The sequence below is a fragment of the Podarcis liolepis genome (genome assembly GCF_965112155.1).
Source record: "Podarcis liolepis genome assembly, chromosome: 4".
In the NCBI taxonomy this organism is placed as follows: domain Eukaryota; kingdom Metazoa; phylum Chordata; class Lepidosauria; order Squamata; family Lacertidae; genus Podarcis; species Podarcis liolepis.
Window position 1 is genome coordinate 43,191,716 of NC_139558.1, and position 27,265 is coordinate 43,218,980.

General features: G+C 39.7%; 2 protein-coding genes and 1 long non-coding RNA gene across 7 annotated transcripts in view; 2 read left to right on the forward strand and 1 right to left on the reverse strand.

The window, feature by feature from the left end:
* Positions 1-11,209, forward strand: part of SMS (spermine synthase) — a 48,140-nt gene extending 36,931 nt beyond the window's left edge. For all 5 annotated transcript variants that reach the window (XM_083502036.1, XM_083502032.1, XM_083502034.1 and 2 more), the window contains exons 8-11: positions 1,515-1,629; positions 2,035-2,114; positions 6,256-6,371; positions 7,529-11,209. In XM_083502036.1, coding sequence (XP_083358162.1) covers positions 1,515-1,629; positions 2,035-2,114; positions 6,256-6,371; positions 7,529-7,571 — 354 coding nt within the window. In that variant the 3' untranslated portion in view covers positions 7,572-11,209. The remainder of the gene's footprint in view (positions 1-1,514; positions 1,630-2,034; positions 2,115-6,255; positions 6,372-7,528) is intronic.
* Positions 11,210-12,308: 1,099 nt separating this feature from the next.
* Positions 12,309-27,265, forward strand: part of PHEX (phosphate regulating endopeptidase X-linked) — a 102,107-nt gene continuing 87,150 nt past the window's right edge. The window contains exons 1-5 of the mRNA XM_083501865.1: positions 12,309-13,394; positions 16,151-16,194; positions 21,101-21,286; positions 25,962-26,078; positions 26,260-26,328. Of these exons, the coding sequence (XP_083357991.1) occupies positions 13,348-13,394; positions 16,151-16,194; positions 21,101-21,286; positions 25,962-26,078; positions 26,260-26,328 (463 nt within the window). The 5' untranslated portion in view covers positions 12,309-13,347. The remainder of the gene's footprint in view (positions 13,395-16,150; positions 16,195-21,100; positions 21,287-25,961; positions 26,079-26,259; positions 26,329-27,265) is intronic.
* Positions 21,746-27,265, reverse strand: part of LOC310706401 — a 303,174-nt gene continuing 297,654 nt past the window's right edge. The window contains exon 7 of the long non-coding RNA XR_014525837.1: positions 21,746-25,641. This is a non-coding gene — a long non-coding RNA (uncharacterized lncRNA). The remainder of the gene's footprint in view (positions 25,642-27,265) is intronic.

Below are 27,265 nucleotides of genomic sequence, written 5' to 3' on the forward strand. Positions count from 1 at the left end.
CAAATATGAGTTCTCTGGGTAGCCTTAGGGCTTATCATGGTCTCTCAGCCAAATCTGAGAGTGGACCACAGCACAGTAGTAACCAAAGCTCCCTGGTTCATCCATGCTGGCATCTCCACATAGAAGTTGGAAAATGCTCCTCTGAAATCCTACAGAACAACCCAAATCTCTTTTCTGATGAGAGCAGCTTTTGCATCTCATTTGGAAACCAAGGACCCAGAGTCTGGAGGAAGAATGGGGAGTCACACAATGCCAGATGCTTGAAGTCCAGTGTGAAGTTTCCACAGTCTATGTTGATTTGGGGAGCCATGTCATCAGCTGGTGTTGGTCCACTGTGCTTCATTAAGTCCAGGGTCAATGCACCCGTCTACCAGGAGATATTGGAGCACTTCATGCTTCCTTCCGCAGATGAGCTTTATGGGGATGCTGACTTCATTTTCCAGCAGGACTTTGGCACCTGCCCACACTGCCAAAAGTACCAAAACCTGGTTCAGTGCCCATGGGATTACTGTGTTTGGTTGGCTAGCAAACTCGCCTGACCTGAACCCCATAGAGAATCTATGGGGCATTGCCAAGAGAAAGATGAGAGACATGAGACCGAGCAATGCAGAAGAGCTGAAGGCTGCTATTGAAGCATCCTGGTCTTCCATAACACCTCAGCAGTGCCGCAGGCTGATAGCATCCATGCCACGCCACATTGAGGCAGTAATTGATGCAAAAGGGGCCGAAACCAAGTACTGAGTACATATGCATGCTTCTACTTCTCAGAGGTCCAATATTGCTGTATTTGCAGTCCTTGTTTTGCTGATTTTATTTAATATTCTAATTTTCTGAGATTGTTAATTTGGGGTTTTCATCAGCTGTATGCCATGATCATCACAATTATAACAAATAAAGGCTTGACGTATCTCGCTTTGCATGTCATGAGTCTATCTCATATATTAGTTTCACTTTTTAAGTTGAATTACTGAAATAAATGAAATTTTCCAAGTTTCACCTGTACTGATCTAGATCAAGCAGTTGTCTGACTGTATAAAACAGCTTCTTATGGCACTGTTGTGAAAGTAAGATGAGTTAAAGAATCCTGTGTAGATGGTGAATATACATTCACAATGAGGCTGAGATCATCCTTTCTCTGTCAGATAATTGTGCACTTAACATGGGAGCATACTGAAATAGAGCCCAACGCATCTGTGCAATCTGTTCATCTGAGTCTTGTGATGTTGATGTTATGGGCATTTGCCTTTTTTGCATGTAGGCTTCTATGCAAACCTTATGTGTTATATGTGAACCACCAGGCACTGACAGGCTTTGCTATACATTTTGACCCACACGCTAAGGGCATTAAAAACAAAAACTATCTGTACTAGTTACTGATTTCTTCAATGTTGGTACCGTCGAAATGATAGAAACAATGGGTGAGTGATCTGAGAATGCTAAAAAGGTAGTAGTGATCTAACTGAGGAACCCCGTATATGAAAAGTTGCCCAAATTCTACTATTGTTGTTTTTTAGGTTCTAATAGAAGATTGTATTCCAGTCCTGAAGAGGTATGCCAAAGAAGAAAGGATGTTTGATTATGTAATTAACGATTTGACAGCTGTTCCAATCTCCACATCTCCAGAAGAAGGTTAATGTCTCTCTGACCTTTTGAATGCGAACCTTGTTTACAATGAAAACTCTTTCATTTAAAAACCTTGATTGCAGTTGAGTAACTTCTATCTGGCTGAGATAAGGGGATGGTTGGGGAGAAGGAGGCATGCACTGACCCAGGAGTGGCTTAGATGGTGTATGCATGTCAAGTGTGTGGGCATGTGTGTAGAAAATGGAGCACAGTTGGCCATTATGACACACTTCTGCACACAGATGCTATGCCCTTTCCATTGTAATTGCCACGTGTTTACAAGGCATCCTATAACCCTGAACAAAAAGATTATCGTAACGTTAAGAATGTTACCTTTTGCTATAGCTTACCACAGTTATGAACATTTCCTTGTGAATTGCTAATTAAACAATTAGTATTTTTCAAATTTAGATTCTACGTGGGAGTTTCTGCGGATGATTCTGGACCTTTCAATGAAAGTCTTGAAACCTGATGGGAAATATTTTACACAGGTATGGCAGATGAAAAGTAATCACAATGAAGTATGACCGCGAAATTTGAAAGAATAAGCCTGTTTAAGATGCTACTTTGTCCCTTGGGTGAGATCGGGAGCAGTCCAAGGCTTTTATACGTGTCCTACACAATCATGCTAGAGGCTGAAGTGAATCAGAGAAAATCTGGGTTTATTTGACAATGGGGTCTTCCAGAGAAAGTTCAAATAAATGCTTGAGGCTTGCTCATTGCTTACTATGCATACCAGCATTAGGAGCAGATAAGCCTGCTCCAGAATCTGGTTAAATCTGGGGGACTTAAACATAATTTGAAGTTTGGCTAAATCTGTTTTTAGAATATTAACCCAAAGCTGATTCGTTTTTGTTTTACATTTTTCAGCCTGGCTCACGTTTTCTGGTTGGTTTCAGGGAAGTTAAAATCAAATACTATTTTATACAGATAAGGTATACTATACCTTATCAGAAATGATGAGGGTATTTTACAGCTGGCATGCAGCCACCAATATTCTTACACTTTGATAATCCTAGCTGCATTTTTAAAGGGGGGGATGGGGAGGGAGAAAAACAATACATTTCCAGCAACAGCCATGGTCAGTGCCAAACAGGATGCTTATTGTTTAAATTTGTCACCTTGTGACTCTGAAATATGTAGCTAGGCAAGCTCATCCACAGATGCTTTATTTTTAAGTAAACACTTTTCAGTCCTCAAGTTTTAATAGCTAAAGAGGAAATGTTTCAGCATATAAGAAGGCAATCTAGTCTGTTTCTCTGTGTTAGTGTGAGAAGTTCTCTGTTTTAAATAACTGTTACAAGCAAGGGGCCCCAATCCTTTTCTGGATCAGGAAGCGTTAGTTCCATAGCAGTAGAACACTGTCAAAACGCCAAAGAGCTTTTGCTGCTCCTAAAAAACGAATGCAACTAAGGAATGGCCATTAGAGTGTTGCTGTATGCTGGCAGGGAATATCTTGTGCGGTGTAGTCATCTGCATTATACTCTTTGGCCACTAGATGGAGTTTGACAACTAAAAACGTTGGCTCTTGTAATAAAATCCAAAGAGTGTTATGCGCAAGGAATATAGGGACGCAAGACACATCTTACACACAGGCTGCTGTGTACAAACATTTGACAGCCGTTATAGTTTTGCTCACAGAATGAGAATTCACACTTTTAAAAAATGCATAAACTTAGAAGATATGCTTGATATACATATATAACGCAAACACTTGTTTTAGTTTTATTTACCTTGTTAAGTGTTTAAAACATTATCTGTATAGTTCTCAAAGTTTAGCAGTATTGGCAAAGTTTCCAAGCTCCTCTCGAAGATGGGGGTCACCCGATCCTTTGTACTTGATAAGTTGACAATAAGACTGGCATTTAACTAGGAATCACAGCTTGAGATAGTAGAAATAAATGACGGAGATTTTCCTTCTCCAACGGTTTGAGGCAATTGATCTTTGACGCCTGAGGAATAATTTCTCTGCTCACCTAGCAGAGAATGTCAGCAATCTGTGTGCTCTGTGTACTAATACCCTATAAGTCTGGTCTTTGGGGCTCAGGGTATAGAGTGGGGTGATTATGGGGAAATATGAATGGAAAATTGAGTTCAGTGGAAGTTGTTCTTCAGAAATATATTTCATGGAGTACTTACCAGATCCTAATATAACCTTTTCAGTGATGTTTTTTAAGCTTTTTAAAGGGTGTGCGGTTACTTAGGATTGAAAAGGAAAGACCTTCTTTCCTCAATTCCCCTTTCTACAACTCTTAGTTTTGAACTTTGACAGAGCCCTCAAACAGGGCTCTACTGTGCGATTCAGCAGGCATTGGGGGGAAGGAGGCCCCTGTGGCCTACTGTGTAATTTCAGTGCAATAAAAAATGTAGGTGGGCATATAAATCCAACATGGGCCTAGGTTTGGCATATTTGATTTATTATGAACAAACCATCCTGGTGTGTGAATTTGCATAGGTCTTTTTTTTAATGTGAAGTGTGGTACTGTGAAGTAAAATATTCGCCTGCTTCTGATGCAGATGTGGTCACAGTAGTGGCATTACTCCAGGTGTCGCATAGTCCCTATTCCACATGGTAAGAACTTGATTGTTCACTTTGGAACTCCCTTCCTATTGTGAAATCAAGCAGGTGACCTTTTGGCATCTGTTAAATACATTCTAGATGCCTAGAAGAAGAAAAAAACCATTTCTAGATGCCCAGAAAATTGAGGTCATTTTAATCTGTTTTAGTCTTTTATGTTTAGTATGTTTTGAACTATGGTTGTGAATTTCTCTTGGTTTTATTGTTCTAATTTTTCATAAACCACTTTGAGGGTTGTTGTTTTTTCAAAAGTAGTGTATAAGTGTTATGAATGAATAGTACTGGAGAAACTATTGGATTTAATTAAGTATTTCAGAAGTATTTTCCTTCTCCCTTTCCACAATTTGCTTGCCACGTTGTCTCCTGTGATTGCTCGCGATTTGATGAGCTGGTTGATGAAACCTGGGATACCGAGGATGACAAAACTAGACTGCAGATTACTCTCATTATAGAGATTGGGTTGTGCCATTAAGCTACCTCTATACTGGCAGGATGTCCCATAAATTACCTGGTGCTGTTTTCTATTTGTGATTTCCAAATTACACACGCAGGTTGTTTATATGCTATCCCATTCAATTTAATGCTGACAAAATTACATGCTTTGTAAAAGGCAGCGGAACAAAATAACCACTGCAGGTCTGCGGATAATAATAGATTACTAAACAAGTTTTATATACTTAACTTCCTTGCCTTTATATTAACCTCTCTCTTACCATTTTATGATGCTTGTGGTTCACTTAATAACTCAATTTATTTCCGAAATACTTAATTTCCTTCTGCTATTTATTTGATGTTCTAATATTAAAAAATGAGACAATAATAATGTGTTTTTCTAATATAATAAGCATAGAAACAAGAATGTATTTACCCTTGTTTACTTTCTGCTCCCTGCCATTCATTTTCCACCTATAATTTAAATTCCTTTTGTTCTGTATATGATTAATGATCTTCCATTCAGAATTCATATAACATTTTGTTGTGCATTTATGTATTGCCCTGTCTTAAGCCTCTTTTGTATATTTCAGGAGTGGGGAATCTGCAGTCCTTCATACAGTGCTGGACCACAGCTCCCCATCACTCCTGACATTGGTCCTGCCGGCTGGTGCTGATGGGAGTTGGAGCCCAACAATATCTGAACAGCTGTAGGTTCCCCACACCTGATATATTTAATGCCACGGTTGCTATTCAGGTATAAAACTTGTCATATCTTTCTCACTCATCTCCTTAATGCTGTACTTTACACTTTACAGGTAAAGATTACTGATGTATTCATTAGTAACACAGTCACTTCAGAATGTTTATGTTATTTTGACTGTCGTGAAATATTTAATTTTGATAAAATAAATGCTTCACATAGATTGAAGCCACTCTGAGCAAGTTTGATTAGTAACACTGCAGAGTCAGTACAGCATTGGCATTGAGCAATCATTCCAAATTCCTGCCTAGTGATACTGTAGCCAGTCCTTGAATTTTGTAATATGTGTTAACATTCGGAACGGGAAAGGAGTTACTATGAGATTCTACAAAACCATGATCCTCAATGTATTTAATGCAGAATAAAACCCATGGAACTTGGTAGGACTTCTGTGTAAATATCCTTATGATGTGCTTTATCTGAATCATACCTTAAAGCTGGAGTGTTTCTTTCTTACTTTATAATTTATGAATAATGATTTCTTATAGATTTCATGTTTATGTCTTACTTCCCTATCTTACGGTTTTAATATTTCTATTATAGTTTAATTGCTTGTTATCTAATATATTTCTGTGTTGTATCCATGTTTGCTTTAATTTTTTGAGCCTCCTTGAGTCCCAATACTGAAAAAAGGTGGGATATAAACAAACAAACAAATGTTAAGCAGCTCAATGAATCTTTGCTATTGGGTAGTATATAAATATTACAAATAATATAAATAAATTTGTGTCTTTTTCAAGATTCACTGACATAAGTGATTTATACCTCTGTTTATATAGAATCTATTGATGAATTTGCTCCCTTTGCATTATGTCTGCCCACAGTTTTATTGATATATAGGTCACATGTTGTCTTGCAGGGAAATTGTGTAAATCTGACTGAAGCTTTGACTCTCTACGAAGAACAGCTTGGTAGGCTATACTGTCCTGTGGCATTTTCAAAGGAAGTTGTATGTGTCCCTTCATACATGGAACTGTATCCTTGCTCAATAAATCATGTCTCTTGATAAGCACCATTCTATAAACCAAGTGAATAGTGAGTACGTCAAAGGGACTTCACTGCACACACTCTTCAAAAGATAAAGAGTATCTGAATAATGTAGGGAGGATTCTGCTTCAAAATTTAATAACATGGATGGGTCTGATTTAAGCCCTACTCGGACAAGTCCATTTGAAATTAGTTGGCCTAAATCACTTGTGCCTAATTTCATTTCATTCAGTTGGTCTATTCACAGTTTAACTTGGTCAGATATCACCCCATAACTTTCAGAAATTCTGCTATGGGTATGTTTGTTCCTAACATGTGTAACAGGCCTTAACAAGAGCTGATTTTTTTTCTTTAAAACAAGACAGCAGAAAGGACACGAAATAATACTAATTTCCATTTTTCAAAGTTCAGAATGATGCCCATGTTATTAAGACTGAAGTGAAGTGCCACAGGGTAAACTAATAGTGCTGTCTTAAAGAAAAGCAAGGTATTTCTCATCAACTTACCATGAAGTAAGGATATGTAAGTTTTTTTGTTGTTTTTGTTTTTTAATTAACATTGATGTGAGAATTTTAATGACAATATATTATGCAAAATAAACAAGTTCCTTCCAGTAGCACCTTAAAGACCAACTAAGTTAGTTCTTGGTATGAGCTTTCGTGTGCATGCACACTTCTTCAGATACACTGTGTATCTGTGTATCTGAAGAAGTGTGCATGCACACAAAAGCTCATACCAAGAACTAACTTAGTTGGTCTTTAAGGTGCTACTGGAAGGAACTTTTTTATTTTGACTATGACAGACCAACACGGCTACCTATCTGTAACTGAAATATATTATGCGACCAAAATGTATTTTTTAAGGCTTGAAGTGATGACCTGAAAGGTTGTCAATGGTGGCACAGCTTCACAAGTTATCCTGCTATTGATCGTACTTCCATCAGGACAGAAGGTCATCTTTCCTGAATTAGGAGGGGATGGGGCTAGGTGATCTTTGCAAATGCCTTCCAACTATGAATTTAGCCATATAACTTACAAAGGATGATAAAAGTAATGCAGATTCCAATTGAAATGATGGTTTCTTCTTCCTGTTCATAATGTGACCAAAGTGCAAAATACGTATTTGATTCCTTGACAAGTTTTTAGATGGGTATTTTATACTATTTGGAAGAAGAGAACAGATGTTTGAAGTTCAAGGTCCACACGCCACACGTGCTGCATGAAGTGTGTAGGGCTTGCCACATGCTACCATCTTGGCATCTTGAATCTTTAAATTATATGCTGTAGATGATCCTGAAACTTAGTCATGCTATCGATTTGTGAATTCTTTAAATGTTTTTTATTATTATTTTAATTTAAAAGCAAATGGGAAAAAATGTATATTTTGATGAGCTAGGGTGTTATTTTTTGAAAGTCAACGTAGATGAATTAGCAGCAAAGCTATAGCTGCTGAATGCACTGAACCTTTAGAATGTGATCATTTTTATTTTTTATTTTAGATCGTTGAATACCAATTTAAAAAGACAATGTTAGCATTTCAGTGTGATACCACAGAATTTTCTCTCCCTTCAGACATTAATCAGTTTAATAGTCACGGTGCTTTAAATAGACTTTAAGTGGGTTGTTTGTTAAATGATTGATGTGCTTCCATTGGAGGAATTAAGGGCAGACTTCTTCTTTCTTTCTTTTTAAGGAAACCCTCTGGCCCATTGTGGTGCTATAAAGCCACCATGATACTACTTATGGTGAATCCTTATTCTAACCCTCATGTGTCAAGATCTGTTATTTCATTTTCAGTGGGTCTTCCCAACAGGTAAATACTCAGTCTCAAATGTGTGAGGGTTCTTTCAGAGGAAAGTGTGAGGGTTTCTTCGGAGGAAAAGTTCAGCACAACTAAAACGATGGGGATAAAGCCATGGTGTAATGACTGCCACATCAGAATGAACACGGATTGGGCCCAGTCTTTGGTTATAAAGGGAAAGAACTAATAGTTTCTTCATCTTCAGCAGACTAGTTTTATTCTAAAGACGTTTTCAACACACAAAAGTGAAAAAAGGCTGCATTACCTCATGCACAAAGAGATTTACAAAATACTTAACGCTGGAATAAATGCCATTGGCTTAAGAAGTCTATTAGTGAGCTGTCATTTGACAAATCAAGCTAGTCCCATTAATATTTATTATAAATAGGGAGGAATAATTGATTAAACAAATAACTGTTAGTGCTATAAACTTTGAAACTATGGCTTGGACTGTTGCCCCAGTCCTTCAGTTTCAGTATGGAAAGCTGAAATGTGTATTGAGAATTCTTTTTATTGGTCACATACCCCTTTAGTGCAAATGTTAATGAAGTGCGAAAGGTCATTGAAAAGGAAAAATTAGCCAAGTGACTTACGAAACAATGCACTGGAAGCTTCTTCACCAACCGCATCCACTTGAGTGGGAGCTGAGCTCAAGAGCACAGGCCGTGTCCCATTCGTTACAATATAGTCTGTGCAGGTGAAGTTTCTGGTAGATTGTAAGCCTGAGAGTATTTATATTTTGTGCTTCTCTATAAACAGAGTGTTTACTCTTAGTTGAGCCCAGCCACATGGATCTGATGGATCTTGTGGCTAAAACATCACTAGCCCATACACTGTATTTGCATATGCATGTTGAAATACCTATTGCATTTGTACTCCCCACCCTGTCTTCTTCTGCACATGGTGTAAAATTATATTTTTGTAAAATCTTTCTTATGTACTGGTTGATCATTCACGTATGACTTTGCTATAGGCAAATCCTTAAAATAGCTGAGAAATACAACCTTATAATTAAAACGTTCTATCCTTCTCTTAGCAGTTTCAGACTTTACAGCAAAATTACTCCCCTCCTCCCCAAAGGAAAAAATTGTGTTGTATTTCACTGTTACATTTTCTCACCACACTAGAGAAAGGGCTGCACTTAGATTGTTTTCCCCACGCTATATTATTGCAAGATGAGAATGCACCACTCCATTCTGAGAAACCGATCACTAGGGAGAATTGCTTTGTGTATTTAGAAAGGAGGGCATAGTCCTTCATAGCTACATGGTTGAATTTCTGCAGTGAAGCTCAGAATTGCCAGAAACTCAGAAGGCTTTGCTGCCTTGGGGTTCTGTTGTGCTAACAAAATGGGCATATAAATAAGGTAAGTTTACAATTCATAACTCCTGAATTATTTGTCCTATAACTTAAAGCTACCTGATCAGCAATTTAATCTCTGTTGACTTAAAATGATTAAAAAGTTAACTGTCTGATCTCGCCAGTGGTAAAGTGCAAACTTCCTTCAGCTCAGACAAAGTGTTCCTGTAGATTGGGAAGGAACCATTATTTAAAGCTGTCTAGTCTGAGGTCATAATTAAAACATCTAGTGCTATATTTAGAAGATTACGGTTATGAACTTCCATTGGATCAGATAGCAAACATGTCTGGAGGTTCAGACCAGCCTTTTTTTCTTACTGGAAAAAGCATATAGTTGTGTCACATTTATATCAAATTGTTTTGCCCTGCTTTTGAGTAGATTGGTAGTAGTTTAGGCAGAACCCTTCTTTCCTTTCCTTTACAATCGGACATAAAATCTTAGGGAGCCTACAGTAAACACACATGATACTTTGTGCAGAATGTCCCAACATACACCCATGGTGTGCATCAAAGAATGCTATTATTTTCAAAACCTCATTTATTGTTTTGGGATTATGCAATGCTTGTAACTTGGAAGTAATAGCCACGTTCTTAAGTAAATTGAAGAGTTTTTGTCCCATTGTCCTACGTAGCTGGAGAGTGATCTTGACCTATTCATTCATTACCTAGGTTACAGAATTCTTCTAATAGCTGTACTAAAAAAAATCAACTAGATAAATATAATTTTATAGGCATTTGTGTTGTAATTGGAAAAAAGTGGTTCTACATTTTTACTTGAATTTCCCACTTTTTTGGCTTTCTGAAGAAACTTAAGAAAGAAAACTACTGGTTAAGTATGGATGGTTTTGGAGGAAGAATATGTTGACACTTCATTTTATTGTATACATAGATTTCATGAGCATAGCATTGATTTTTCTGGAGAAAGGCATATTTTAGTATTACTTCCCTGCTGCATTCTATTAGATACAGAACCAAGGTTGGTCTTAAATCTGATACGAAATGAGGATCAGGAATAGATGGGAAGTGATATTGCTTGGAAAGCCAACTAATAGATGCTTCATTCTCTCAGTGAAAGGGAAACAATGGAGGGCAACTGTGTTTTGTTTTGTTTTTTTTAAATGTTTTATGTAGAATATCATTATAACATAGATGTGTGTGCGTGCGTTTAAAAGCAAAATGTTATAAGCTGAACATCTCTTCCCACCCCCTTTCCCTATTACTGCTTGAATAGACTGAGGAAATGTTCAAATAAAGTGTTGTCACTCTTTATTTATATATACATACATATATATATAGTTGTTGCTGTAGTGTACAGTATGAAAAATCACTTCTTTTCTTTTTGACGTGTAAGAATTGGCGCGGGGGGAAACAACCTTCAACAGATTAACTTTTATATATATATTAAAAAAATACACATGGAACAGAGTGGAACATCGGTTGTGAGTGCCTCACTACACATGCAAATCAGTCCCAAAGATGGTTGGCATGGGGTGTCTCTTAATTCTTTGCACTAAATGCTGCTTCCATCTAGTAGTGAATTTTGACTATTTAACAAAAAGAAGTTTGATACCTATTCTGACTTTGCTGAAAGAAAACTTCTGGCGTTGTATAAATTGCACTAGTAACAGTGCACATATTCAAATAAAGGTACGCTGTTATTACCTGTACTGCCTGAATTGTTAATATCTGTCAATATCAACCCTATGTGCAACTACCTATGAGTATGCTTCATTGAACGGAGTATGGCCTAAGAGTAAGCATGCAGAGGATTCTGCCATTTATTTCATATTGATTTGATGAAGTGAGGATTTGTTGTGATGGTGTGGTCACTTGACCTCCAGTTGGGCACTGCTGTTTACCGGAAGGTAGGGAATGAGGTCCATGTGGTATTAAATGTATTGGCGGAGCCAATCTGGTTCTCCCTCTAGTAAGAAACACTGCCTCGTTGTATAATCTCAGCACTTAATTTCACACAGAACCCTTGTGCTCCATTGACTTGGATTGCAGCCATGTTGTATTTTTACGTTTATTAAAACTTCCCATCACATCTCCCTTCTCCCGAGATAAGACCCAAATTAGAAATAAAATGAGCACCTCTCAGTGCTGTTACCTTCTGTTCATAGCTACTCTAAAATCCTGGTTTTCTCCATATGAGCAGCTATTGCTGTTTTGTCTGAGGTGGGGGAAAGTGTGTCCCCAGGGGGAGGGGTTCCAAAGGGACCAGGGAGTAAGATACTAGGGTCATTCTGTGGTACATTTTTTTCCTTTTGATATACAGGAGTATATTTGTAAATCTAGGAAGTTCCTCTGAGTGTGTAAAATCACTACTTTATTTTATGGTGGCTCCATGTTATTCACTTTCCAACTGATAGGTACTAAACCACCCAAGTTTGCTGTTGGTATAAATATAATTGCATCATGCTACATTCTCATGCCACTGCAACCTACTTCAAGAGATACTGATTTGGACAAAAGGTGTGCAATTTTTACTAATACTTTAAAGCACAGAGATGTGGTATGCAAAGTTTAAAAGGCAGTTTAAAAGTTACTTGCCCCTTTTGGCTCTGGCTTATTAATGAATCCACAAACAATGATCCTAAGAAGTCAAGAAGCTAATTCTAAAAATATACAAGATGCTAAAATGTGCTACCAAAATTTGCAGCAGTACATAAAGAGTGTTTAATGCAGTTAAACTAGTCAGATGGCTCAAGTTTTGATTGCATTGTGCAGAGTTTCAACTAGCAACACACACACAATATATTTGTGGTAAATGAGTGTTTGCTCATTTCATGTGGTGGCTATAGAAACCTATAATCTGGTTTGTTGGAAAGATGTTCAGGCTTCTGGAAGGAATCGTCTGAACCCCCCCCCCTTTTTTTTGGACAGGAGGACTCAATCTTTAACAAATTGACCAGAACACTTAACAAATATGTTGTCATTTGAATACTTTTTCTAGTGTGGGGGATGTTCAGTAGTTTTGGAAGAAACCTCACATTATTTTCCTGACTGAAATTGATGCACTTGGGAGTGCATTTCATTAAGTGAATCTTGCTTATGTGTTTTCAAATTCTTGCGCCTCACACCTGTATGCTTGGCATATAGCTCCCTCCCTTCTTCTAGTACACATATATGGAAGTTTTTAATAAAAAACAACCCCAGACCATGTAAGTTGCTGCTTTATATTTATCCACAATGCAGTTACATCTCTATACTTTGTTAATATAGTAGGCTGAATTAAGTATTTTAGGATTTCAGCATTTTTAAGGCAGCTTCTTTTATTTCCACTTTCAAATCCCCTCCCCATTTTGCAGCATTTTTAATAGTGATATAAGTAGATATCTCTCCGCCTTGTGGATTTTTGAGAAGGCATGCTTCCACGTTGGTACTAACTTCAGATTGCCGTTCTTTGTAGCCATATCATATTCTTCAAAGACAATGCCGAGTGCCAAGCTATCACTCAGAAGAAGAATGTAAGAAGATGACAAAAACCATGTCTGATCACCAGTCTATTGTTTTCTATGTTAGCTGGCAATTGCACTCCAACTTTCTGGGTTCTTTTGCAGCCCTACTTAGGAATGCTGGGGATTGATCTGTATCGTAATAAGAGACATAGTGTAGGCATAATAGCTAGCCCTGGAGTATGACTACAGTCGTCTTCCTTGCCAGTTGCTACATAGGTTCATTACCATAGAACAAATGTTCACAGGCTTCTTGTCTATATGAGTTACACCCTACAGCTTTTCAGGATGGAAACCATTCCCATTTTCAGTTATACATTCTTCTCTTTATTTGGAGACTCGACAGAATGCTGCTGTGTGGTCGTCTTGACTACAACTTCTTCCCAGCGGGAAGGTTTGTTGTTTTAATCTGCACATCAAACGGCCACAAATCACTTCGCTTATTCTAGCATTCTCATTTCTAGTGTTTGTTCAAAATGCATGGTGTGTTTATATAAATATATGAAGCTCCTTGCCCTCAAAATGTTGTTGTTGTTTAGTCGTCTTAGTCCTGCTCGACTCTCCGTGACCCCATGAACCAGAGCATGCCTTGGAAACACTCACTTTCATTTCAAAGCTTCTACTTTTTTATGTCTATGGAGTTTTCTTAGCAAAATACTGGAGTGGATTGCCAGTTCCTTCTCCAGGTGGATCACATTTAGTCTAAACTCTCAGCTGTGACCTGTCCGTCTTGGGTGGCCCTGCACGGCATAGCTCAGAGCTTCCTGGAGTCATTCAATCCCTTCGCCACGACAAGGCAGTGATCCATGAAGGAGCCTCAAAATGTATGCATATGAATATAAACCTAGAAGAATAAGTGGGGGAAAATCCTGTTCTTTTGGCTCACTGGTTAATGGAAATCCACCCAGAGAACTATCATTGACATGGATGAGAGAGAAGGTACCATTAAGCGCCTTTCTGTGAAGATTCCAACTGCCATCAAGTCAGCTACCTAAGAAACTGGCAGAAGCTGCTCTTTCCTCCAAGCCTGGATATTGCCAAAATCTCTGTTCCTGAATCTGATGAGAGGTTAAAAGCAAATGACCTGTTCTTTATCACAGGCAAGATAGTGCCTGTAACTTTTAGAACTTGTGCCTCAGCTTGCTCTTCCCTCATGATTCCTTTTTCCTGGTGTGCCATGTCTTTATAGATTGTGAGCCTGAGGGCAAGGACTGGCCCGTCTTAAACCTGATTTTTGTAATGTCTCATTGGAGCCCTTTTGGCTAAAGGGCCAGGGTATGAATGCTGTAAATAATAAAAAAATCTATTCCACTTCCCTGTTGAATGTATATATTTACATTCAATCGGTTCAGAAGACATTGCTTCATTCCCCCCCCCCCCACCAGCGGTTTTCTTTTGTGAGTACTTTCAGATAGAAAAGTTACGGGAAGTGTCACGCAAGGGCTGCCCAGGAACATAGCAATTTGGTTTACCAGGATAATTATATTTAGTTCTTTAATGTTCAGTTCTTGCGGATTTTGTGTGTGTGTGTTTAAGGAAGGCAAACATTTGGCCTCATTTATTCCATCCTGTGAGGAGGCTTTGTGGTGTTTTCAGTTAACAGTTACCTTGGCTGTAAGAGGTTCAAAATTAAAAGGTCATTTACATTCTCATTCTGAAAATGATAGTTGACACAGATTTGTACTTTCATAAATTACGAAAAGTGATAGAAAGTAATATTACATTAACCAGCACACCAGGTTTCCCACTTCTTGGTTAACGTAAGACATGAAGCTTGAAAACCTAGGCATGTTTGTTTATTTTACTACATTTCTATCCCATTTTCTGTCATGGAAGCAAAGACAGTTGTACATGAGGTGTTCATGCACCCATCCAGGCCGTGGCTAAACAGACCTACTTAGTTTCAGCAATGTGGTGGCCTCTGTATTCAACAGGGCTTCTTCCCAGGATTACTGTACATGGAAGTTACAGCCTTAATCTGTTAACAAATATCAGTATCCTGTGGTACATTACCTGTCTCCCCCTAAATACATAGCTGCATTGGAGTGCCAGCTGTGCTGGTCGGCATCCCTCACGAAAACTGACTTAGAATTTTCAGTAATAGATTTGACATCTACCTACCAGTTCATTATCTGTAATTTATGGGAAGTTTGTTTTTAAAAGGTGGTGGGTATTACAGTGTAGAGGCCACCACTCTGAGAGCACTGCTTTGCTCCAAGCATCTTGAAGAAAAGGATTTTAAGCAGGCCTCTACCTGAAGACTCTTAAAAGTGTAAGTGTTCCTGTGTAGATGAGCAAGACCTGGCTCAGTTCAGACTCGGCCTCAATAAATCAAAATGAACAGTGAGCTAATAGTAAGCCCATGCTGTTTGTGGAGAGTTGACTTTTTATGTTCCTACCTAATTGTGGGCAAAACCAGAGGTGCCCCAAAGCCATTTTCCATACTGCCTACATTTCTAGTATGCAGCCAATGTCAAAAGGTGAAGAAAGCAACAAAGTGTTACTACCAAACTCTTAAAATGTAGTCTGCTTGTTGTAATTTACAGCCTTCTGTCTTGGTCTTCAGAGTTACCTATCACATCTTGATATATATGCTTGTTTCGGGACCTCTTCTTCCAAACACTTTGGACCGCAATTTAAAGTTTACAGCATGAAGTGTGCTTTCTCATATCAATCATTTCCTGAATTTGGCCATCAGGCATCATCAAGATTCATTAGGCATCTAATGTTTTGTTCTGTACATAGGGATGGGCAGATCTGGTCATTTCACTTACCTATTATTTTCCAAAATTAAGTTCTTCACATTTCTGTAGCAGTTTGCAATTTAAAAAAACCTACGAAGGCTAGAAACTTGATGTAAAACAAACCTCAGAGTTTAAGCAGCCACATGATATGTAAGGCATGTGGACATAATTTGACAAAGCTCACACTGTAAGTTCCCTGTTGGACTATATCTGCTTTCAGTGTGGGCAATATGCCATATATAATAATCTGCTCCACCGCACTATAAATGAGATGGGCCACAGAAGCTCCCTTGACCTCAAACTTTTGGGCCTCAACTTAAGCTTGATACCCTATATTTAAAAATCCTGACTTACAGAGAGACAAACATCGGTCTGCAGCCTATAGTAATCACCCTATGTTTTTCAGCAGAAAGAAACACATCAACATTGAACAACTGGCTTTTTGTCAAGGTAGGTTACTATGTATAAAAAAAGCAATGCCTACCACAGTTTCAACAAAAGGTGAGTTCTGCAAAGGAAAGGCAAGAAGGCTGGCGCCTTATCCTCTTAATCCATATATTCCCATAGGGAAGTTGTGTCAGTGTTAAATTCCCATAAGTAACACACACACACACATCTCCAGCTTTCATTGTGCTCTAAATGTGGAGTTTAAAATAATGCAGATAGTATTTTGTGCTGGACTTCAGAATTAGGAACAGGGAAACAGCTGTATATGTCTATGCAATGGAATGGAATGCGGTAAATGCAGTTGACACTTTTAAAATTTTAGTTGCATGCTCACAATAGCTCCTGTTGACCAGCATATTTTTTTACATCTAATACTGAGGATGTGAAATACTGTCCAGGCTACATCAGAGGGAGAGGGTGTACTATAGTGAGAATCTCTTTGATTGCAACATTAACCTTCTCTTGGCATTCAAGAGTTCTTGAAGATGCTGATTCTCCCAGTGCCCCAAGAAACCTGTTAAGAAGCTGTCAGAAATTGCCTTATTGCACTGGCAGATTCAGGACATTCATATTTTATTAATAACTTCACTGTCTTTCAACCTGAGAGATCTCCAGATCATTTTACACACAATGGGCCGTAACAGTGATGCTGCTCCTCATCAGAAGTTTTATTAGGCTTACCTGTGATGAGATTTGAAATTGTGATGTGGGTCCAGTGTCGCTCATTCCACTGCCATCATGGAAGATGAAGATGAGGCTGCTCATGCCTTGTTCCTCACTCCCACCCCTCCCATGGTCAGGTTTCTGGTTGCTCATATGCTACGTCCACCAGCATGTGTGTGCTGTTGTTTAGTGCCACATTGGTACAAGTAAGACTTCACCCATCCTTGATTTGAAAATGGATGAGGGTGCTGATCTGGTGTGCGCTACTGAGACCTTTGTGGGTGAGCTGGGAAGAGTTGATCTGTCCTAGCTGTGTCTGCTCAGATATTCAGTACAGCATCAGCAGAGGCTTCAGGTACCAGGGGCGGGGAAAGATTTGCTGTGCAATTGTTTTTATATACACAGTTGTTTTATATACCTTTGTACTGTATTGTGAAATCATCGTTGGATGTTTCACAGGTTTCCAGACCCTTTATCATCCTGGTCACCTTCCTCTGCACATGTTTCAGCTTGTCTTTTTTTTTTATTATAAACTTTATTACAAGCGCATAAACTTACACATACATGAAATCAGACACATACACCTAAGAGAAGAAAAAAAAAAAAAAAACCAAACGAAGAAGAAAAAAAAAACCAATCACACCCTTACACACATTTGACTTCCAATGACCTCAGCTTTGGATTAAGTGTTCTACATATATCATCTGCAGTTATTTTCATTTATCTTTCCACGTCGTAGGAGTTAAACATCGTCTACTGTTAAATTATTGATTCCCAAGTTAATCTCAAGGTAACTTAAAAATTTGGACCAATCCTCTGTCTTTTTAATGGGGTTGTCCCGCCTAATATATTGTGTAAGTCTCGCCAATTCCACATGTTTCAGCTTGTCAATATCCTCCTTAAAGCGTGGTGCCCAGAACTGGACACAGTACTGGAGGTGTAGTCTAACCAAGGTGGAATAGAGCAGGTCTATTACTTCCTTTGATCTGGACACTACTTCTGTGGATGCAGCCTAGAACAGCATTTGCTTTCTTCTTCTGCATCCTACTGTTGACTCAGTTAAACTTGTGGTCTACTAAGTCCCCTAGATTATAGAATCATAGATCCTTTTCACTTTTCATATGATCCTTTTCACATGTACTACTAGCAATCTTGGTGTCCCTCATCCTATATCTGTGCAGCTGGTTCTTCATGCCCAAGTGTAGAACGTGACATTTGTCCCTATTGCAATTCATTTTGTTAGTTTAGGCCCAGTTCTCCAGTCTGTTAGTCATCTTGAATCCTGAGTCTGACTTCTGTGGCACTACCTAGCCCTCCCAATTTGGTGTCATTTGATGAGCTGCCCTCAATTCTTTCGTCCAAGTTGTTCATAAAGACAATGAACAACAACAGGCCCAGGGTAGAACCCCACTTGTCCCTTCCTTTCAGGATGATGAGGAACCATTAGTGAGCACTCTGAGTTTGGTCAGTTACAAATTCATCTAACCATAACCTTGTCCAGCGCGCATTTTACGAGCTCCGCAGGAATATAATGAGGGAGTTTGTCAAAACCCTTATGGAAATCAAGATACACTACATCCATAGCATTCCTGAACCATCAAGCTTGTATCTCCATTTTAAAAAAGAAAGAAATGAGGTTCATCTGGCATGACTTGTTTTTGAGAAACCCATGCTTGGTCTTGGTAATCACAGCATCCGTTTCTATGTTCCTGTAGCCCAGCTGATTAACATCTGTTCTAGAACCTTTCCTGGTATCAATGTCAAGCTGACCAGTCAGTAGTTTTCGGGATCTTCTTTTCTCCACTTTTTGAAGATGGGGACATTTGCTCACCTCTAGGCTGCAGGGACCTCTCCTGTTCTCCAAGAATTCTCAAAGATTATAAGAGGTGTTGAGGGGACCTCTGCAAGCTACTTTAGTATCCTTGCATGCAGCTCATCAGATCCTGGAGATTTGAATTCATTTAAAGTAGCTAGGTGTTTCCTTAACACATCTTTTCATACCTTGGGCTGCAACTTCCTCCTTGCATCCTTAATTCTGTTATCACAAAATTGGACACTGCTTTCCTTTTGGCTGAAGACAGGTGCAAAGTAGGTGCTGGGCAGTTCTGCCCTCTCTCTGCCACCCAATAGCCTATTTCCATCTTCTCCACGCAGAGAACCTACAATTTGTTCTTCCTCTTGCTTCGAACATAGCTGAGGAAACCTTTTATTATGTGCCTTCAATATTTCTCCTTTAAGAAACTCCCATCTATCTTGGACTCCCTTCTCTTTGAATATTTAGCCTGAGCAAACTCCGGCAACATTTAGCCTTTCTGAAACAAGGGTGGTGGTGGTTTGAGTTAATGCTATGTGTGATAGCTAATTGTGGCAAGTAATGGTGTCCACAGAAGCAAGTGCCTTCAGATGGACAACTGCTTAATGCAGCTGGCACTGATACAATGTGTCTGTCTTAATGAAGTTGGAGTATTCAAACATGAATTATATGATGCTATGTGATGCCACGGAAACACCTTTCCCAGTATAAGCCAATTTAGTGACAGACAAGAATGCACATTGCCATGTGACAATGTTTAACTTTTTCAGTTTTTCAACCCAATAGTGTATTTCTGGATACTGTGAAAGCAAAGCAGTTTCACTGGAATTCTGTAGAAAAAGGAAAAATAAAAAAGGAAAGGAAAAATGTAAAAAATTGTGCATCTAAGGGCAGGTAGGTTTACACTGGCAAATACAGAAAGGAACGGAGCAGAAAGATGTAACTAGTTATTGCAAGAGGATCAAAGGTGGTGTGAAAACAGAGGTCAGCTACTGCCTGTAAGAACTTCAGCCAATGAAACATGGCGAAATGTTCTGACTGAAGTCATTCTGTGTTTTTAACTATCCTTTTCAGAAAAAGGCTCAGGGAGAGGACAATGGCAGATCTTGGCAGGAGCAGACTTAGAATTTGGAGCCAAAGTTGAGTTTCACAATCTGCTGTCAGTTCCAGGACTCAGTCCTGGAATCTATATATAAGATGGAAAACACTGTAGTGTAGAAAACGCTTCTGAGCATATGCAATTTTCTCACTGGTGAAGAACAGTAGTTCTTTCTTTGTAAATATGAGGTTAAGGACATAACAGATTTGGAGATAGATAACAGATTAGGAGATAGATAGCAAATTTAGACTGCAACCATAAAAAACCAATCACACTGAACTCACTGGACCTTACTTCAAGACTTAAGTATTTCTGAAGGCAGTAAAATTTAATCCTGGAAATTTTAAACACTCTCCATTACAAAGGAGCCAATTCCAGATTTCACTCTTTAAAATGTGAAATCTATATATTTGGATTCCAAACACAGGGATTTCACATTTTAAAAGGTTCAGTCTGATTAAAACTGATTCTAGAAGACCAGATCCACTCCAGAGTTAGAGCATATATGCACAATGCCCTCCTCATGGACCAAACCCAGTTATTTAATGTTTCTCACCCTCACAGTCTGCCTGCCTGCCTGCCTGCTGCTCATCTCAGCTTTCCTCCTCAAAACGAAGGACTATGTTTGGACAGAGCTTACAAAAGCACCACAGTCCCTGAAATATAACTTTCCCATGTCTTTAAAACCCTTCTGTAGGCTGTTTTAATAACTGCTTTGCCTTCACTTAAGCATGACTCTGATGCTTGGCACTTGGTGTCGTACACAAACATCCCAAAATAAAAATGCTACAAGATATCCCAGGAACTCCTCAGGAGCTTTAAAAAGAGATTTGCACTTGGGGACCAGATGTCTTTTCTTCAATGAAGACAAATGGTGCGACTAGGCTGAAAAGGAACCACCATCAGCACATAATGAAATTTCTTAAATAGGTGCAAGGAAACTTTCCTGTCAACGTAGTGCCTGAAAAACTTTGTCAGATGTCCAGTTCCTGATTGGAAGATTTTTTTTTATGTTTTAATTGCTGGAAGTTGGAATAGTTAAACCATCTGTTTGGGCAACGTTGTGAAATGTTTATGTCTTGAACTGCTGATAAAAGTGGTCTGCTTGCAAACAGTGAGTGCAATAAATTAAATTGTCCCTGCCTGTCTTTCCAAGTCTTGGTCAGAGAAGAAACTCAAGGCTGCATTTTATGTGGTTCTCCTCCTCACCCCCACCCCATTTTGGGAAGAGTGAGAGACTTGGAAATGTGTCCTGACAGTAACATTACTTATACGGAATAAGAGCAATTGGGGGAAAGGGCACCCATGGATGGGACTTCTCTGTGAATGAACAGGAACGAGCCGCAGTAGAAAGAAAAGCAGACCTCCTTTCAGAGAGCTTTGCAAGTCCAACGTGATGGAAGGCGAGGCAGCAGGGGGTTCGATGCCAGCCGGCAAGAAAGCAGCCAGCAAACCGATGCGGATAGCCCTTGGCGTGTTCGTGACCAGCACGGTCACACTTGGCACTGCGCTTTTCCTGGGTAAGTGTCAAAAAAACTGTGGCAGCATAAAATGAAACTTTTGCAAGGCTCTTTTAAAAAAAACCCTGGCTACAACAGCTTTGCCACTTGTATTCGGTTTGCTTAACTATGCTAATCACATTTTAATGTTCCTTCACTCCCACTGCTATTCACTTGAAATGATGAATAAGCTTTTTGTTGGTGGAGGGTCTTGGCTCTATGTGAAGGGCTACCTAAGAGGATTCAAAGGTCCTGAAGTTACTATCCTGCTGTTCTAGGATTCTGCAGAAATTGCAAATTAAGTTAACACTTTCCATTTTTAGTATTTGGAGATTCACTAGAAGTACATTTCATGCATCCCCCCCCCCAACTCACCAGCTGACTGGGAGCTGTGAAAACATGTTAAAAAGCAATGTAAAATCAGAAACCTGCAGATCAAACACACACACACACACACACAAAATTCTAAGTTGGTATCAACAACTGGCTGGATCCAAAAGACAGCCCCTAAGTCACGATATCTCTCAAGTTGTGATGATTAACATACGGCTTCTGAATAAATACCGCTAATAGCTTATGTGTCTTTCAAAGATTGAATTTCATGCATGTACTTTTTGCGGGGGCCTTTTTAGGGAGTCCTTCCATTTGATTTTCAATGCAACAATGGCTAAGTCTGCTGTCCTATACCCACTTTCCTAGAAGTAAGCCTCATTGGATTCAGTGAAGCTTCCAAGTAGAGATTGCATGGTAAACGTTCTACTGGTGTTTTGGACAGTCCACAAAGATACCATTAAAAGAGTAACAGATGAATTGTGGAGTCTTTAAAGAGGTGGGGAAATAATCTCTTCATCAGATGCTTTAACTAAATCTGAAAGAGCTGAAAGACATATATTTCCTACCCAATACAATATCTTGTTGCTGTGATGAAGAACTTGTACTGAATTATTGCATGATAGTCATTGCCAAGATCCATTTACTGAATGATTTATTCAAAATATTGTGGTCAAAGGGGTTGCAAAGAGTAAGGTAATGCAGTGGCCATGTCTACATATTCAAAATTAATCTCTATAGGGATTCTTGGAACTGTAAGACTATGAGGGGAGGAGGGGAGGATATCTAACAGAGAATTTGAAGTACCTTTATTATGATTTCCATGGTCATGACAGTTAAACTAGCACAGGACCTGATACAAGGTTGTAGCATAGATCTATGCCTAATGAAAATATATTGTTCTTTGTATCTATTGTATAATCTCAGTGGATTGAAAAAGACTACAGCGCCCACCTAGGCATTTCCTCAGTAGTAAGTCCTGCTGAATTCAATGGGGGCTTACTCTCAGGTAGGTGTGGACAGGATTGCAAGCCACTGAACAGAAAATGATTTTCCTTACTGAGTGCCTTTAACAGAATATCCCAGTCTATAGATTATTGTCTGGGTATATATATTCTACACACACAGGAGATCAAAATTAAAACTTAATTTTGCAATGGAATTATGCATTCTTTTTTAAAGCTTTGCATGCTTTAATCTGCCTTCCAAAGACTCTCTATTATATGGTTTTTTCCCAAACCTGATGGAGAGGATAAGAAAACAAAGCGAAGTTCTATGGTTTAGAGTCAGCCTCTAGGGTCATAGGAACAGGAGACAGGCAGCCAGCTACCTGTAGTGATCCCACCCCCACAAGAACACACTATGCAGAACCATTTTCCTTTATGACTTTTTTCAGCCACACTGTGCAAGGCTTCTCCAGAACATTCTTTAAACACCATTACCATGCAAAATCTCAGATTGACTCTTGGATGCACTCAGTACACACAGTCCCCAACTTCTGTACAACTTTCAGAGCCCAGTACTGCAAATATATACAAACATATATATATTCTTCACATGCACAGCAATTTACTTGAAAGCATTTTTTCCCATGCATGCATTTTTAAAAATTGTTTATAGGGCTCATGGATAACACAAGCTCTAACAACAGCTAAAGAGCAAAGTAATGGGATGGAATGAATATGGGGCAAACTCTATATTGTATGCATGTTGTAATAACGAAAACGTTTTTTGAAAAATGGAAATTTATTTTGGGAGGCTGAGTGACAAAGAAAGGGAAGTTTAATAGGACTGTGCTTGTCCCTCTCCTGATATAATTTGGGACCCGATTCTGCACTTTAGAGCAGCTCTGATCCAACCTGGGATGATCTAAGCCTGATGCAACACAGGTCCAGAGAATTGGGGGCCTCACAATGTTTAATCAGGATTTTAAACCTTAAGGGTGGGATGAATGCCACACTATGGTGAATGACTGGTCAATGCAAACATTGCAGCTGGAACTATCTCACCTTCCCTTCCCTTCTGCACTATTCTCGGTTATTCCCAGACAGGCCACCAGCCGCCAGTTATGGGGGGGGGCACAAGGGGAGGAGAGGGGAGAAAGCCCCATTGTGCAAGCAGTTGTCCTTGGACAGGGCTTCTACTCATGGGGCTTGTGTTAGGTCAGGCATGGCCTAACCTGGCCCTCCCGCTGTTTTGGGACTACAACTCCCACCATCCCTAGCTAACTGAACCAGTGGTCAGGGATGATGGGAACTTTGGCCATGCCTGTGTTAGGTGACTCCCACCCTAATTAAGCATGTGGGGAGGAGCGTAAGGGAGGAGGAGATGCACCCTTTCTCTCTTCGCTGTCTAACCATCCTCCCTTTTGACAGTGCCAGATCACTCCAGGTGGACCCAGTCTGACCTGAGCCTGCTCAAACCCACCCTGGCTGAATCACTGTCCACCCCAAATTGACTTGGTTTGGTTTGGGTTCAAGGATTCAGTTGTACTGGTTGCACATCCCTAATGCTTCACCCTTTCCCCACCAGATGTTTTCCCACCCCAAATCACTCTGTTCAAACTGCGTTTTTATCTGCAGAATTCCAACAATCTTCTGGAATTACCTAACTACCACCTTTGCCCTTTGTTCTTCTCAAAATTGTAGCACCCTAATGCAGCTTTCCATTTATTTTTTTTAAACTGTTGTGCTTGGTTACCATTTATATTATGTTTTTAATTCACTGCATCCCATAAGCTCAGAGCAGAGAGCTTCTCTTTGAGGAGCAAAATTTGTCAGTAATAAAACATTTGAATATATGCAATTTTTAAATAGCCATAAAAATCAAGTCCTGTTCATCCTCGGCAGCTAGATACAGTGGTACTTCGGTTTACGAACTTAATCCGTTCTGGAAGTCCATTCTTAAACCAAAGTCGTTCTTAAACTGAGGCGCGCTTCCCTAATGAGGCCTCCCGCCGCCGGTGCCTTTCCACCGTTTGGGTTCTGTTCTTAGACCGAGGTCAAGTTCACAAACCGGGACACTACTTCCGGTTTTGCAGAGTTTGTAGACCAACTAGTTAGTAAACAGGGCTGTTCTTAAACCAAAGTACCACTGTAGTTGATAAAGCAGAAGGATCTTAGAGACATCAGAAAGTACATTCTCAGGAACCATTCTCATGGCTGTGATATTTAGCAGTTACATCATTTGTATACAAATAGCTATGTGCAGCCCATAAAGTGTTTGGGGAATAGAACAGATTGTGTGCATTCCATTAAGTGGATAGAGGACTAATCTCTGTTCCCTGTGTGACAGTGTTGGATCCAGATTAGTTACGCTTAGCGGAGTCTCATGGGAATGAATGGTTCTCATGTTATTCATAGTGAACTTGTCTCACTTATTTCAGCAGGTCTCATCTAAGGGAAGTGTAGTTTGTTAAGGGTGCTGAAAGTTGTTCGGAGGCTCCTCTTCCCCTCCCAGAGTTCCTTGGGAAGAGGAATTGATTGTTAAGCCAACTGTCAGGACCCTCAACAAACTACAGTTCCAAGAATTATTTGAGGGAAGCCATGACTGTTTAAAGTGGTATGATACTGCTTTAATTGTATAGTGCAGCTGGGGCTTAAGCCTGGGGCCAACACATAATGTTTACATAGTAAAGGAATGAATATATTTTAGTTCTCTCACTCATTGTTCTTCATAATTTAAGAACCATCCCTAATAGTGAAAGAATTAGCACGTTTGAAGCAAAATCTTTCCAAGCATACTAATTATTTTTCTCAAACTAACATTGCTTCAGATCTCAAACAGCCTGATTTAGAGTAACCTTCTTGAGATCATTTCTGCTCTTCCCGTTAGCAGCTGGGGTCCAAATTCATCATTGTGGAGCTATATTGGTTCATCTACCAGTGTGGTGAAATGCAAAGGACACAACTCCACCTCTCTCCATTTCCTTCCTCCTTTGCTAGACTGGCCTTAGAGCGTCCTCAGGAAGTGAATGGCTTTAGCTGCTACACTGCTGCACCCTTTTCTTCCCAGTTCTTGAATCGTTCTGCTCTCTTTGTATCAGCCTTTGGAGAAAAAATAGAGAATGGCAGGTAAAACGTAAGCATCTGTCTCTTTGGCATGCTGGCTAGCAATCTGATTCAGGACTGAGTCCTATATTACGTTGGTGGTGTGTTGTTGTGGCTGAAAAGATAAACTGTGGGAGTGCTGCTCCCTGCGCTGTTTGACAAATGGCACCCGTTTGTTTTCTTTCTGGCAACCATTGATGCTGCCAGTGTAACCTGAGCATTGTCTAATACTTTTTGACTTCCTATTGCATGCGTTGACCAAGGATGCTGGAATTTTTGTTATGCACTAGCATGGTTTCCTTTGCTTTTTGCATTAGTGTATGGTCCTTTGGATCTCAGCCGCTTCCTGCATGCTTCCTCCTTTGGCCTTTCCAGCACCAGAGCTCCCATGTCGGTTGGGTCAGAGCTTCAGAGGAACCAGGGGCTTTGGAGAGGTAGGCTGTGACACTGGAGCTCCCTCTCTGGCCCTGAAGCTTTATTTCCAGCTTCGGAGATGATGATCTAATTGATCCTCGGGTCCCTAGGACACCCTCCCAGGGGCCATCAGATTGAACCCTGAGTCAATATATTTGCCCAACAACTATTGTTAATCTATGTAATATTTTCCTTTTGCAGTTAGCCAAGATCTTATAAAATTTCATCCTAAGCAACAATACTGCTTGACTTCCGAATGCATCGAAGCTGGTAAGTGGCGTATGTTCTTTTTTTGTATTGTACTCAAAGCACATTGGTATGGAGAAACATTGAATGCTTATGTGCTCTGGTAGCTTTAATAAACTGTCTTGTGCTTTGAAAATCAACATCTAAGTAAGCCATTTATGTTAAATCAGCAATGCCGAGACCATTAGCAGAGTTCTGATGGATCAGACCAAAGGTTTCTCTAATTCAGAATTGTGTTTCCAAGCCAGGTTGTTTTGGGAAGACCACAAGACTGTAGCTCTAGCTATGGAGTTAGAGATATTGCCTGGTGGGCAAAGGCCTAATGAAGATGCCCTAATGAAGTGCTTCAGGCCTAACTAGATGAAATCTCTGATAGGATCTTCTGGAGTCTTATTTCTTTGGTTAAAAGCAGCCAAGGGGCCCCAGTTTGGATTGGGGCATAGCTCTGGGAGACAGTAGGGTTTTATGAACCTAGGAAGCTGCACTGAGTCAGACCACTGGCCCATCTAACCCAGTATTGCCAGAGTTGCAGTAGGTCTCCAGGATTTCAGACAGGAGTCTCTTCCAGCTATACCTGGAGATGCCAGGGGCTGAACCCAGGACAATTCTGCTTGCAAACCAGATGCTGACCCACTGAGCTGTGGCCCTTTCTCCCCAGGCTATTTACCATACTTAAATCTTCCACTGAAGCTGGTGGAAGAGAGAAGCAACATGGAGGAGGCAAAAGACAGATACAATATGAGCATTTGGCTTCTGCTCCTCCAAGGCTTACAAGAGCTTCAGAAAGTGGGGGCGATTTCCATTGTGGAAATAGCACAGGAATAACAGATTAACCCTGGAGCCCTGATCAAAAATAGGAGGCATCTGGGCTGCTTTTTAATTAAAGAAAAAAGGCTATGGTCACAGCCACACATTTAAAGCACTCTTATGTGACTTTAACAGGCATGGGTTCCCCCAAAGA